This window comes from Coregonus lavaretus (genome assembly GCF_964263955.1).
Source record: "Coregonus lavaretus genome assembly, chromosome: 38".
Taxonomy (NCBI): Eukaryota; Metazoa; Chordata; class Actinopteri; order Salmoniformes; family Salmonidae; genus Coregonus; species Coregonus lavaretus.
This window is the reverse complement of record NC_140025.1, coordinates 27,712,949-27,727,151: the sequence shown is the minus strand read 5'-3', so window position 1 is coordinate 27,727,151 and position 14,203 is coordinate 27,712,949. Positions and strand designations below refer to the sequence as shown.

Sequence of the window (14,203 nt, the reverse complement as noted above, 5' to 3'; positions counted from 1 at the left end):
ACACTTTGAATAACCTGTTTTGCTCCCAAGTAGAACCCTTTTGGTTCCAGGTAGAACCCTTTACACAGATGGTTTTACATGGAACCCAAAATAGTTCTACCTGGAACCAAAAAGGGGTCTACCTGGAACCAGAAAGGATTCTCCTATGGGGACAGCTGAAGAACCCTTTTGGAACCCTTTTTTCTAAGAGTGTACCTGAGGAATTCCACATGGAAGAGCTCACTCATTGATACCCAATCACAAATGTAACCCAAGCACCTGTACAGTCTATCAACTTGCGGAGCGCTCACCTACCAGAGAGCAAGGGGGACCTAGAAACCGCTCAAATCTCCAAGAGTACATAGGGATAGGGGCTAGCCTAGGGGTTGATTTGGAATTGGGCAAATTGTGACGGCCCTGAATTTGTATGAACCGTCTCAGTGCTTCTGCTGCCGACGTTGCGCTTCCCATTTAATTCCCTATTACATAGCCAGCATCAGCTGAGCAAAAGAGGGTTGCGACAACATCGACCGATGAGCGCCTAGGGTTGAGCGACTTTGATCAATGGAAAGTGCGAACAAGCTGTATCTTTGTTTTTTGGCGGATTTGGCACAACTGCACTGTGACTAGGGTCGGCATGGCGGATAGTTCATATGGTAGCATTAGGGTAATTGATATTGATATTGATAATGATGATAAAAACAGTGATGATCAGCTAGTTACACCTGTTGCAAATAGGAGGAACAGGAGTAAGAGAAATCGCAATGAGGGTGATGGAGGGATGAATACTGCTGGAGAAACAATGTGTAGTGTTGAGAGTAGACCTGTAAAGTGCAGGACCTCTAGACAAAGAGGTTGGAGTAGAAAGTTCTAAAGTTATGTTAGTGTTTCCAGAACCAGCAAGTAAGTACTTCCATCCTTTGCGTTTGACAAAAGCAATTAGGGAAGAGATTGGGGTGATTAAAGATGCCAAACCGATGGATTATGGGAAGGTCCTGATCTTTGCAAATAGTACAATTCAGCAGGAAAAAGTATTGAAATTAAACTCACTAAATGGGGGTCGGGTGAAATGTCACATTCACGGTGCTATGTCTAAACTGAGAGGAGTAATTCCTGCGATGCCATTGGAAATTACAATGGAAGAAGTGAAGGCTTCCCTTAAAGGAGGAAAAGTTATTGACTCGAAAAGGATGAAAAGCAAGAAGAGTAACAGTGGAGTGGACACTACAACTGTATTGTTACACTACAACTGTATTGTTACGATTTGAGGGGAATCTGCCCAATAGGGTGCAGCTAGGATCACTCAGTTATCCGGTTAGAGAGTATGTGCCGCCTCCATTTCGGTGCTTTAATTGTCAGCGGATGGGGCATGTTGCTATGTAAAATGAGATGTGCAAAGTGTGGTGGGGATCACGAGTATGGGAAATGTGGGCCTGATGCTAAAGTTAAATGTTGTAACTGTGACGGAGAACATAGTGCAGCATATGGAGGATGTGAAGTACAACAGAAAGCCAAGCGGAGAGGTACAAAACTACAAACAATGTATCCTATGCTGAGGCTGTTCAGAAAGTGAATAACAAACCTAGTGTTCAAAATACTCATGATACAACATATTGGCAGATAGTGGCCGCTTCGAGGATGCCAGCGGAACCTCAGCCCATTGTTAATGTGATATGCGAGCATAAATGCTCGATTACAGAGAAAACCATGGTAGTAGGTCGTGTAGACTTCTTGGGCTTCATGTGTAGGGCAATCAATATGATTGCTCCACATAAGAGCAGGACTGCACAAATAAAATAAGTAGTGAAGGCAGCCAAAGACATTCTGGGGATTTCTGAAGTTACGGTAGAAATTATACATTGGATGCTGAACCAAAATTCTAATGATGATCAGGATAATAAATAGTATTATGGTGTTCCTTATTGTTCAATGGAATGCTAGGAGTTTGATAGCCAATGGGCAAGAATTTAAGAAGTTTATACATTATTTAGATGTTTTACCAGACGTGGTGTGTATACAAGAAACATGGCTTGAACCTCAATTGGATTATATTATTCCTGGTTTTATCTCTGTGAGAAGTGATAGAATAGAGGGTTCGGGTGGTGTGTGTGCTACATTTATCAAAGAAGGTGTAGCACATAGAGCAATTCATGGTTTCAAAGAACATGAATGTGTGGCACTAGAGATTTGTAGAGAAGGGGGTAATATCACATTGGTTAATTACTATGATCCTTGTAAACCCATCTCTGTATCTGAATTAGATATATCTGTGAAATCCAGTAAAGGTGAGAAGAAGATACGGTGTGGAGATTTCAATGTGCATAACAGCTTGTGGGGCAGCAATACCACAGATGTCAATGGTTTAGTTGTTGAAGATTTTATGGAGTGGAGGGGACTAGTTTGTATAAATGATGGTCGGGGTAAATGTGACTAGAGGTACATTGTCATGTTCAGATCTTACATTGGTGTATTCCTCCATTGCTGGTATACATTATGTGAGTGGGATGTGAAGATAGAATCCATAATAGGTAGTGATCATTTCCCATTCAAGTGCAACATACAGTGCATTCGGGAAGCATTCAGGCCGCTTCCCTTTTTCCACATTTTGTTATGTTACAGCCTTATTCTAAAATGGATTCAATAATATTTTTTCCTCATCAATCTACACACAATACCCCATAAAGACGAAGCGAAAACAGGTTTTTAGACATTTTTGCAAATGGAAAACAGAAATACCTTATTTACTTAAGTATTCAGACCCTTTGCTATGAGACTTGAAAATGAGCTCAGGTGCATCCTGTTTCCATTGATCATCTTTTAGATGTTTCTTCAACTTGATTGGAGCCCACCTGTGGTAAATTCAATTGATTGGACATGATTTAGAAAAGGCACACACCTGTCTATATAAGGTCCCACAGTTGACAGTGCATGTCAGAGCATAAACAAAGCCATGAGGTCGAAGGAATTGTCCGTAGAGCTCCGAGACAGGATTGTGTCGAGGCACAGATCTGGGGAAGGGTACTAAAACATTTCTGCAGCATTGAAGGTCCCCAAGAACACAGAGGCATCCATCATTCTTAAATGGAAGAAGTTTGGAACCACCAAGACTCTTCCTAGAGCTGGCCACCCAGACAAACTGAGCAATCGGGGGAGAAGGGCCTTGGTCGGGGAGGTGACCAAGAACCCGATGGTCACTCTGACAGAATTCCAAAGTTCCTCTGTGGAGATGGGAAAATCTTCCAGAAGGACAACAGTCTCTGCAGCACTCCAACAATCAGGCCTTTATGGTAGAGTGGCCAGACGGAAGCCACTCCTCATTAAAAGGCACATGACAGCGCGATAAAGGACTCTGACCATGAGAAACATGACTCTCTATTCTGATGAAACCAAGATTGAACTATTTGGCGTGAATGCAAAGCGTCACGTCTGGAGGAAACCTGGCACCATCCCTACGGTGAAGCATGGTGGTGGCAGCATCATGCTGTGGGGATGTTTTTCAGTGGCAGGGACTGACTGGGAGAATAGTCAGGATCGGGAGCGACGCTCTCCATCCAACCTGACAGAGCTTGAGAGGATCTGTAGAGAAGAATGGGAGAAAGTCCCAAAATACAGGTGTGCCAAGCTTGTAGCGTCATACCCAAGAAGACTCGATGCTGTAATCGCTTCCAAAGGTGCTTCAACAAAGTACTGAGTAAAGGGTCTGAATACTTATGTAAATGTTATATTTCAGTTATGTTTTATTATACAGTGGGGGAAAAAAGTATTTAGTCAGCCACCAATTGTGCAAGTTCTCCAACTTAAAAAGATGAGATAGGCCTGTAATTTTCATCATAGGTACACGTCAACTATGACAGACAAATTGAGGAAAATAAATCCAGAAAATCACATTGTAGGATTTTTTATGAATTTATTTGCAAACTATGGTGGAAAATAAGTATTTGGCCACCTACAAACAAGCAAGATTTCTGGCTCTCACAGACCTGTAACTTCTTCTTTAAGAGGCTCCTCTGTCCTCCACTCGTTACCTGTATTAATGGCACCTGTTTGAACTTGTTATCAGTATAAAAGACACCTATCCACAACCTCAAACAGTCACACTCGAAACTCCACTATGGCCAAGACCAAAGAGCTGTCAAAGGACACCAGAAACAAAATTGTAGACCTGCACCAGGCTGGGAAGACTGAATCTGCAAAAGGTAAGCAGCTTGGTTTGAAGAAATCCAGGCCCGTCTGAATTTTGCTAGAGTGCATTTGGATGATCCAGAAGAGGATTGGGAGAATGTCATTTGGTCAGATGAAACCAAAATATAACTTTTTGGTAAAAACTCAACTCGTCGTGTTTGGAGGACAAAGAATGCTGAGTTGCATCCAAAGAACACCATACCTACTGTGAAGCATGGGTGTGGAAACATCATGCTTTGGGGCTGTTTTTCTGCAAAGGGACCAGGACGACTGATCCGTGTAAAGGAAAGAATGAATGGGGCCATGTATCGTGAGATTTTGAGTGAAAACCTCCTTCCATCAGCAAGGGCATTGAAGATGAAACGTGGCTGGGTCTTTCAGCATGACAATGATCCCAAACACACCGCCCGGGCAACGAAGGAGTGGCTTCGTAAGAAGCATTTCAAGGTCCTGGAGTGGCCTAGCCAGTCTCCAGATCTCAACCCCATAGAAAATCTTTGGAGGGAGTTGAAAGTCTGTGTTGCCCAGCGACAGCCCCAAAACATCACTGCTCTAGAGGAGATCTGCATGGAGGAATGGGCCAAAATACCAGAAACAGTGTGTGAAAACCTTGTGAAGACTTACAGAAAACGTTTGACCTGTGTCATTGTCAACAAAGGGTATATAACAAAGTATTGAGAAACTTTTGTTATTGACCAAATACTTATTTTCCACCATATTTTGCAAATAAATTCATTAAAAATCCTACAATGTGATTTTCTGGAGAGAAAAAATCTAATTTTGTCTGTCATAGTTGACGTGTACCTATGATGAAAATTACAGGCCTCTCTCATCTTTTTAAGTGGGAGAACTTGCACAATTGGTTGCTGACTAAATACTTTTTTCCCCACTGTACATTTCCTCAAATTTTTTGCTTTGTCACTAGGCATGTTTATTGTGCGTAAATCGATGAAGGAAAAAAAAACTATTTAATCAATTTTAGAATAAGGATATTATCGTAACAAAATGTGGAAAAAGACAAGGGGTCTGACTACTTTCCGAAGGCACTGTATGTACAGTACCAGTCAAAAATTTGGACACACCTACTCATTCAAGGGTTTTTCTTTATTTTTATTATTTTTTACATTGTAGAACAATAGTGAAGACATCAAAACTATGAAATAACACAGTGGTTTCTTTGCAGCAATTTGACCGTGAAGGCATGATTCACACAGTCTCCTCTGAACAGTTGATGTTGAGATGTGTCTGTTACTTGAACTCTGTGAAGCATTTATTTGGGCTGCAATTTCTGAGGCTGGTAACTCTAATGAACTTATCCTCTGCAGCAGAGGTAACTCTGGGTCTTCCATTCCTGTGGCGGTCCTCATGAGAGCCAGTTCCATCATAGCGCTTGATGGTTTTTGCGACTGCATTTGAAGAAACTTTCAAAGTTCTTGAAATGTTCCATATTGACTGACCTTCATGTCTTCAAGTAATGATCGACTGTTGTTTCTCTTTGCTTATTTGAGCTGTTCTTACCATAATATTGACTTGGTAATTTACCAAATAGGGCTATCTTCTGTATACCCCCACTACCTTGTCACAACACAACTGATTGGCTCAAACGCATAAAGAAGGAAAGAATTTCCACAAATTAACTTTTAACAAGGCAAACCTTTTAATTTATATGCATTCCAGGTGACAATCTCATGAAGTTGGTTGAGAGAATGCCAAGAGTGTGCAAAGCTGTCATCAAGGCAAAGGGTGCCTATTTGAAGAATCTCAAATATAAAATATATTTTGATTTGTTTAACACTTTTTTGGATACTACATGATTCCATATGTGTTATTTCATAGTGTTGATGCCTTCACTATTATTGTACAATGTAAAAATTAGTGAAAATAAAGAAAAACCCTGAGTAGGTGTGTCCAAACGTTTGACTGGTAGTGTGTGTGTGTGTGTGTGTTGAACTGAGCATCCCTGAATAACATTTAAGTCAAAATGATACCCCATTTAGGCCTAAGAGCTAAATCTTGGTTTCATCAGACCAGAGAATCTTGTTTCTCATGGTCTGAGAGTCTTTAGGTGCCTTTTGGCAAACTCCAAGCGGGCTGTCATGTGCCATTTAATGAGGAGTGGCTTCCATCTGGCCACTCTGCCATAAAGGCCTGATTGGTGAAGTGCTGCAGAGATGGTTGTCTTTCTGGAAGGTTCTCCAATCTCCACAGAGGAACTCTAGAGCTCTGTCAGAGTGACCATTGGGTTCTTGGTCACCTCCCTGACCAAGGCCCTTCTCCCCCGATTGCTTGGTTTTAACTGGGGGACCAGCTCTAGGAAGTGTCTAGGTGGTTCCAAACTTCTTCCATTTAAGAATGATGGAGGCCACTGTGTTCTTGGGGACCTTCAATGCTGCAGAAATGTTTTAGTACCCTTCCCCTGATCTGTGCCTCAACACAATCCTGACTCGGCGCTCTACATACAATTCCTTCGACCTTATTGCTTTGTTTTTGCTCTGACATGCACTGTCAACTGTGGGACCTTATATAGACAGGTGTGTGCCTTTTCTAAATCATGTCCAATCAATTGAATTTACCACAGGTGGACTCCAATCAAGTTGTAGAAACATCTCAAGGATGATCAATGGAAACAGGATACAGCTGAGCTCAATTTCGAATCTCATAGCAAGTGGTCTGATTACTTATGTAAATAAGGTATTTCTGTTTTTAGTTTTTAATACATTTGCAAACATTTCTAAAAACCTGTTTTCGCTTTGTCATTATGGGGTACTGTGTGTAGATTGCTGAGGATTATTATTTTTTAAATCCATTTTAGAATAAGGCTGTAAAGTAACAAAATGTGGAAAAAGTAAAGGGGTCTGAATACTTTCCGAAGTCACTGTATGTATGTGTGTGTGTGTGTGTGTGTGTGTGTGTGTGTGTGTGTTGAACTGAGCATCCCTGAATAACATTTCAGTCAAAATGATACCCTAGCCATGTGTTCCTACAGCTGCCTCATATTAAACATACCGTAGTTGTAGTGTTGGCCTAATTTAAAATACATTGTCTACAGTATGCCTCCTTTGTCGTGTTTTAACCTTCATGTCTTAGTATTTATTCAACATATTATCATAACATGTTTACTTTTTCCAGGGCTGAACACAGGGAGAAAGCAGTTTGATACCACATCACTAAACGTGTAGAGATGTGACTTTGTCTCAACATTATAAAAAGACAAAGTTTGTCTGTCACTGTCTAGAAACACAGTTATTTGTTTTGGCGGGTTAGTTGTTTTTACATGGAAACCTCTTCCTTTTTCATAAAATAAAATCCAGAAACCATACTGAGGAGTTAAAGGAATGGTAGATTTTCTCGGAGCATTTTCTCTGGCCACACCGATATACCGTGACAGCTTTTCTGTACAATTATCCCCCATCTTCACTTCCCAGTAGTGCTGTCCAGAGATTAAACGCTCTTTACCCAACACATGGGGATGCTTGTTTGAGGAATTGTTAGCTTCTCCTGTGCTGTACTGAGCCTTTTTTCCTTCATCACTCACATTAAAAGCACTGGTGAGCAGTCTGGGCATCCATAGTGACGTTCTCTGAGGGAAGAGAATATGATTTCATTAATTCAGACACAATGTTGACATGGATAAGTCTTACAATATAGGCCCATACAATAATAGTTATCATCTAATAAACATCTAGTAATTTTGTCCACAAAGAATATCCTACTTTTGAATCCTTTCACCTGGAGCCAATCTGCAGAAAAGCAAATATGAAGTCAATGGAAAACACTGAGATTATATAATTTAGATTCACATTACTATGAATATTAGACTCAAGTTAAATTTACTAAACTTTAGGTTATTAACTTTACCTTTTAGATTAATTCCTTCTTCAACAGCTTGTTTCTCATGAATGTGTCCTGCCTCTACGAGCACAAATACCATAAACATAAAATACCATAAAATAATTTTATGGAAATGTATACAAATATTAGTGACTCAAGACAGACTTTTGGATATGAAGCATGGTTATCAAACTTAGGAATGTTATACATCATAATCATGACTATTCATTGATTACCTTCAATAAGGTGTCTTGTCTCTGTTGAATGGGGAAGGTGGAAGGCAGTGTAAAAGTGTGATATTTACTTGCGATATGTGTGTATTTGCACAAACATTTGACTTAGTCAAATGTACAGTATCTGTTATATCACCCAAATAAAATGGAGTTAGAATGAAAATGTTACCTGGCCTCTGCTCAAGCTCAGTTTCTGCTGAAATGCAGAGAAAGACCACGCATCATATTTTATGATACAACATATCTGATATCTCATTAGATACACATCATATTTCTATTTATTGTATGTCACACAGATCATATAACAATGTACATTACCTGGACTGCCTTTGCTTTTTTGTGATGACAACCGTGCCAGGGAATCTAAAATAAAAAATAATGATTGTTGAAATGCTTTCTTAGATAAAAGGTTAGTAATAAATAGTGATAGTAACAAGTTACAGTATATACTTCTTTGTTTGCCCAGCATGATGACCACAGATGCAAGAGCCGAGAGGAGGAGCAGAGACAGGACCAAATATGCAATAAATGCTTCTCTCCAGGGTCCTGCACACAGAAAATCAAATTCACAAATTCACCCAAGCACTCATAAGATAGAAAGATAGAGACACATCTTCAGCATGTTCACATTCCTCTTACAGCAGAGTATGTGGGATGGGAAGTAAGTGGGATCTGAATGGGTGAATGCTGTTTGTAGGACACTCACTCACCAGGCTGGCATATCTGTGGCAGGATTCTGCTCTCGCGCTTCTTCTCCTCAGACAGAGAGACTGTACAGGAGAGCCAATCTGAGTCTGAGAGAGAATACAGCAGCCAACTACTTACACTCACCAAGCCCTGAGAATCTAATTCAGCTAAGAGAGACAGAAAGAGAGAGAGAGATAGACAGAGAAAGAGAGAGAGAGAGACAGAGATAGATAGAAAGAGAGAGAGAGGATGGTTTTGATTTTCACTGTTAAGTTCTAAATAAACAGAGTGAAACTCACTGACGACTAGTAAAGCTCAAACCAAGTTTATTCACCCACAGGGTCACACAGCTGCATCAGACAAAGACATATTTACACAATCACAGGTATTTAAACCTTCCTCCTATGCTGAGTATCCTCCTTACACATCTGGACAGCCAATACATCTCTGTTGCTACACAGGAAGTTAAGTGATATGGGTAATAAACTGTTCCTTCTCCTTTCATGTGACCTGACCTCGGCCCCCATTCCTCACTAATCCACAGCTATCCACCCTTATCAGTGACCGCAACCATGTGATTGCCTTTTCCCTTACTTAGTAACATTCCAAGCCCCTGGCTCATATCCAAACTCCATTGACCACACCATACACATTCCTCCTACATATAACCATTAACTTCTGGTGTAGCAAGTATTTCAAATTACAACCTAACAACTGAAACCAGACTGTGGCCCTTCTCTTCTCCATAGGATCCCTGATGTCTAGCAATAACATGTTCTGACAGAATGTAAACGTTCTGCCTTCCCCTCTCTCCCTCAGTAACATGAATAAGGATATTTCATATTTCAAGTTTAGAAGTCAGAACCCATCATCACAATGAACATTTTACATACATTTGTATGTTATCATTGCAAGTAATGTTTTTACCAGATGTGTAGATAACTTCTTGTCCATTTCTGATCTCTTTCCCCTCTTTGTTTCTCCAGGTGACTGTAGGTTGTGGTGACCAGCCCACTGATGAACAGGTAACGTTCACCTGACCTCCACTTCCTCTTGCTTCAGCAATAGAGACAACTGGGATACCACCTAGTACTATTGGAAATATAGGGAGTTCAACCCCAAAAATAGATAGCACTGTTAGAAAAGTTTGTTCTATTTTCAAGAATTGTTCATAAATTCAACAAAATGAGTAATACTAGTTAGATTCGGAACTAGATTCAACCCAAAAGCACAGTATCTTTCCCTAAACAAGTTTACATCACATGTTATGTTTGTTTACAGGTTCATCAATTGAAGAAACATAGTCCCCTGCTCCTTACCAATCAGTGTGAGGGACACTTTGGCCTTTTCATACCAATGTTCGCTGCTGACATGGCACACATACTCTCCCCTGTCTTCCAGAGTGACCCTCTCTAGTCTCAGGGACACGTTCCTCCTCTCCACCCCCCCAGTTAGAGACACCCTGCCCCAATTTGTACCCGAGTGCATGGTTCCTCTCCCTTGATTTCCTGCTATTGTGAAACCAAAACGCCTGTGATTTTCTTGTAATCCGGTAGATTCATGGCCATCTGAATATCACATTGTATTTGAATGATACTTTGAGTTCCACTTTGTAAATGAGAGAATAGACCAGTAAGCATAATACTAAGGTTTTGCCTCTACAGCCTGTCCACTTGTATGACATTATCTGTGCCTTCACTTTCACCACCAAGTGCCTTCACTTTCACCACTGTCCACTTGTATGACATTATCTGTGCCTTCACTTTCACCACCACTGATTCACAAGTTAGCTGCCCACAGTTTCTGCTGATCGTGAAGGGGGACCCATTGTAGAGAACTAGACCTTGTCTTGACTGATCCTGCTTGTTTGATACCCTCCATATATAACAAACAGTAGAATGCTTATTTTGTGAATAAATAAAACATAAATTACCTGCTCTATATCTTGATCAACACCCCATCTGTAATAAGGAGACAATCCAGAAAAAGATACATTTCACATTCTCCATGGTGCACTATAACACCACTCCTACTTCTCCCGAGTGGCGCAGTGGTCTAAAGCACTGCATCGCAGTGCTAGCTGTGCCACTAGAGATCCTGGTTCGAATCCAGGCTCTGTCGTAGCCGGCCTCGACCGGGAGACCCAAGGGGCGGTGCACAATCGGCCAAGCGTCATCCATGGTAGGGGAGGGAATGGCCGGCAGGGACGTAGCTCAGTTGGTAGAGCATGGCGTTTGCAACGCCAGGGTTGTGGGTTTGATTCCCACGGGGGGCCAGTATGAAAAATAACAAAATAATGTATGCACTCACTAACTGTAAGTTGCTCTGGATAAGAGCTACTAAAATGTTTTAAAAAAGTTTAAAAAAAGATAAGACACAGGAAAAGGAGAGAGAAGTAAAAAGTGAGAATCCCATTCTTTGAAGAGGGCAGTTGTTAATCATAGAGTGAAGTTTATTTGTACCTGAGTGCATGGTCCCTCTCCTTTGCTTTTCCAGCTGTCGTAACATCAAAACCTTCTGTGGGTAATTGGAATGCTCTGGTAAAACTTATGACCATCTGACATATCAGTGTATTAAAGTTCTGCTTTGGAGCCCAAAATGGTAATAGAAGAGATAAAACAAGTTATCCCTCTCCTGTCTGTCCACTCCCTGCCTTTAAGGTGTTCTCTTTACTTTCACATTCTCCATGGTGCACTATAACACTACGCCCAACACCTATCATTTTATATTGTATGTTCAGCAGTTTCATTATTGATGAGGGCTGCGAATAGTGTAGCTTGTCCCTGAGCTGGTCAACAAATGGTTGCCTCTCTACCTACTGGAGGTACTGCAAGTTAGTTCCAACCTTAAAAGTAACAAAGAAAGTTATGAAAAAAGTGTTTATGAACTGACACGCAAAACGACACCGGATTCAAAAATTTGAATCTTTCAATTTAAATGATTATATAAAATTCTTGCTACCAATAGAATGTTATTTATATGGGGGATACAATCTTCCCAGCTCTGCAGATTTTGCTGTGAAGAGACAGAATCATTAGATCATTTGTTTTGGTTCTGTCCATTTGTAGCTTGTTTTTGGACACAGGTCCAGGAATGGCTAAAGGATTGCAATATTTACCTGGAACTAACCTTGCAGATAGCATTACTGGGTGATCTGAAAAGTCATAGTCAATCAATCAATAATATAATAATACTTTTAGCAAAAATGTTTATTTTTAATTCACAATCTGTAGAAGCAATGAGAATAGAAAGGTTCAGAACTTTTGTAAAACATCACAGTACGGTTGAAATATATATGGCAAATAGAAATCCTATATGGATGGTGTTAAGAGATAGATGGGAGGTATTGAATAGAGTTGAAGGATGGGACTAATAACAACAAATAATAACAAAGATAGCTAATAATGTAAGCATACTGTGTCCATAATAAGTATATGGGTTGTATGTTGGGAGATTTTGGGAAAGAGCACAGTTAGAAAGATATGGCATATAGAAGCAAACCGGATGGACATCATGAAAATGATCGGAGAGGTTGAGAGTAGAAGAAGTTCAGGAGCAAAAAAAATTAAAAAATAAATATATATATATATATAATAGAATTATTGTAAAATTAACTCTGTCCATAAGGTGTAGATAGTAAGTATAGACCGGAAGTAGAGGCCTGGGCATTGTTGTTCACTAATTTACTCCAAGTAGGGAAAGGATGGTGGGGTTGAAAAGTAATAAAGGGGAGTATATATATATAAAAAAAAAAAACATGGGGGATTGGAAGTGATGCAGACAATTACATTGATAGAATATACAATCTATCTGCAATATTAAGCTGATCCATTCCCCCCCCCCAAAAAATAAATAAATAATAATAATAATAATAAGAAAGCTAGCAGGTCAGTTAGGAAATGCCTTTGTCACACCATCTGGGTAAGGGCATTCCTGTGCTGCACCAAAAATACTCTAAATGGAGAGATGGGAAACTCCTTTCGATTCGTGTTATTATATTCCTCTTTCATTTACAAATCTGATGACATGACTGAGACCGGGCTGTATCAAGGGGGATGTTTATTTAGTTGAGCCTGATATCTAGCTACATTTCGTATTTGTATAGTTAGCTACAGTGCCTTCGGAAAGTATTCAAACCCCTTGACTTTTTCCACATTTTGTTACGTTACAGACTTATTCTAAAATGAATTAAATAAATACAAATCCTCAGCAATTTACACACAATACCCCATAATGACAAAGCAAAAACAGGTTTTTAGAAATGTTTGCAAATGTATTAAAAATGGAAAAAAGAAATAACTTATTTACAGTATTCAGTATTCAGACGTGTTGCTATGAGACTCGAAAATGAGCTCAGGTGTATCCTGTTTCCATTGATCATCCTTGAGATGTTTCTACAACTTGATTGGAGTCCACCTGTGGTAAATTCAATTGATTGGACATGATTTGGAAAGGCACACACCTGTCTATATAAGGTCCCACAGTTGACAGTGCATGTCAGAGCAAAAACCAAGCCATGAGGTCGAAGGAATTATCCATAGCGCTCCGAGACAGGATTGTGTCGAGGCAGAGATCTGGGGAAGGGTACCAAAACATTTCTGTAGCATTGAAGGTCCCCAAGAACACAGTGGCCTCCATCATTCTTAAATTGAAGAAGTTTGGAACTACCAAGACTCTTCCTAGAGCTGGCCGACCGGCCAAACTGAGCAATCGGGGGAGAAGGGCCTTGGTCAGGGAGGTGACCAAGAACCCAATGGTCACTCTGACAGAGCTCCAGAGTTCCTCTGTGGAGATGGGAGAACCTTCCAGAAGGACAACCATCTCTGCAGCACTCCACCAATCAGGCCTTTATGGTAGAGTGGCCAGATGGAAGCCTCAGTAAAAGGCACATGACAGCCAGCTCGGAGTTTGCCAAAAGGCACCTGAAGGACACTCAGGCCATGAGAAACAAGATTCTCTGGTCTGATGAAACCAAGATTGAACTATTTGGCCTGAATGCCAAGCGTCACGTCTGGAGGAAACCTGGCACCATCCCTACGGTGAAGCATGGTTGTGGCAGCATCATGCTGTGGGGATGTTTTTCAGCGGCAGGGACTGGGAGACTGGTCAGGATTGAGGGAAAGATGAACGGAGCAAAGTACAGAGAGATCCTTGATAAAATCCTGCTCCAGAGCGCTCAGACTGGGGCGAGTGAGTGGCTTCGGGACAAGTCTCTGAATGTCCTTGAGTGGCCCAGCCACAGCCCGGACCTGAACCCGATCTAACATCTCTGGAGAGACCTGAAAATAGTT

At 40.7% G+C, this 14,203-nt stretch overlaps 1 protein-coding gene across 1 annotated transcript; it reads right to left on the bottom strand.

Moving 5' to 3' along the window:
* Positions 1–7,554: 7,554 nt before the first annotated feature.
* LOC311112463 (uncharacterized protein) lies at positions 7,555–9,439 on the bottom strand (the record flags this gene model as incomplete). Its single annotated transcript, XM_084155602.1, has 10 exons — positions 7,555–7,741; positions 7,875–7,901; positions 8,020–8,073; positions 8,229–8,249; positions 8,395–8,421; positions 8,544–8,588; positions 8,676–8,771; positions 8,936–9,019; positions 9,247–9,262; positions 9,428–9,439. 10 exons carry the CDS (start codon positions 9,437–9,439, stop codon positions 7,698–7,700), a joined length of 426 nt encoding a protein of 141 aa, XP_084011728.1. The 3' UTR covers positions 7,555–7,697.
* Between the last annotated feature and the right edge of the window lie 4,764 nt (positions 9,440–14,203).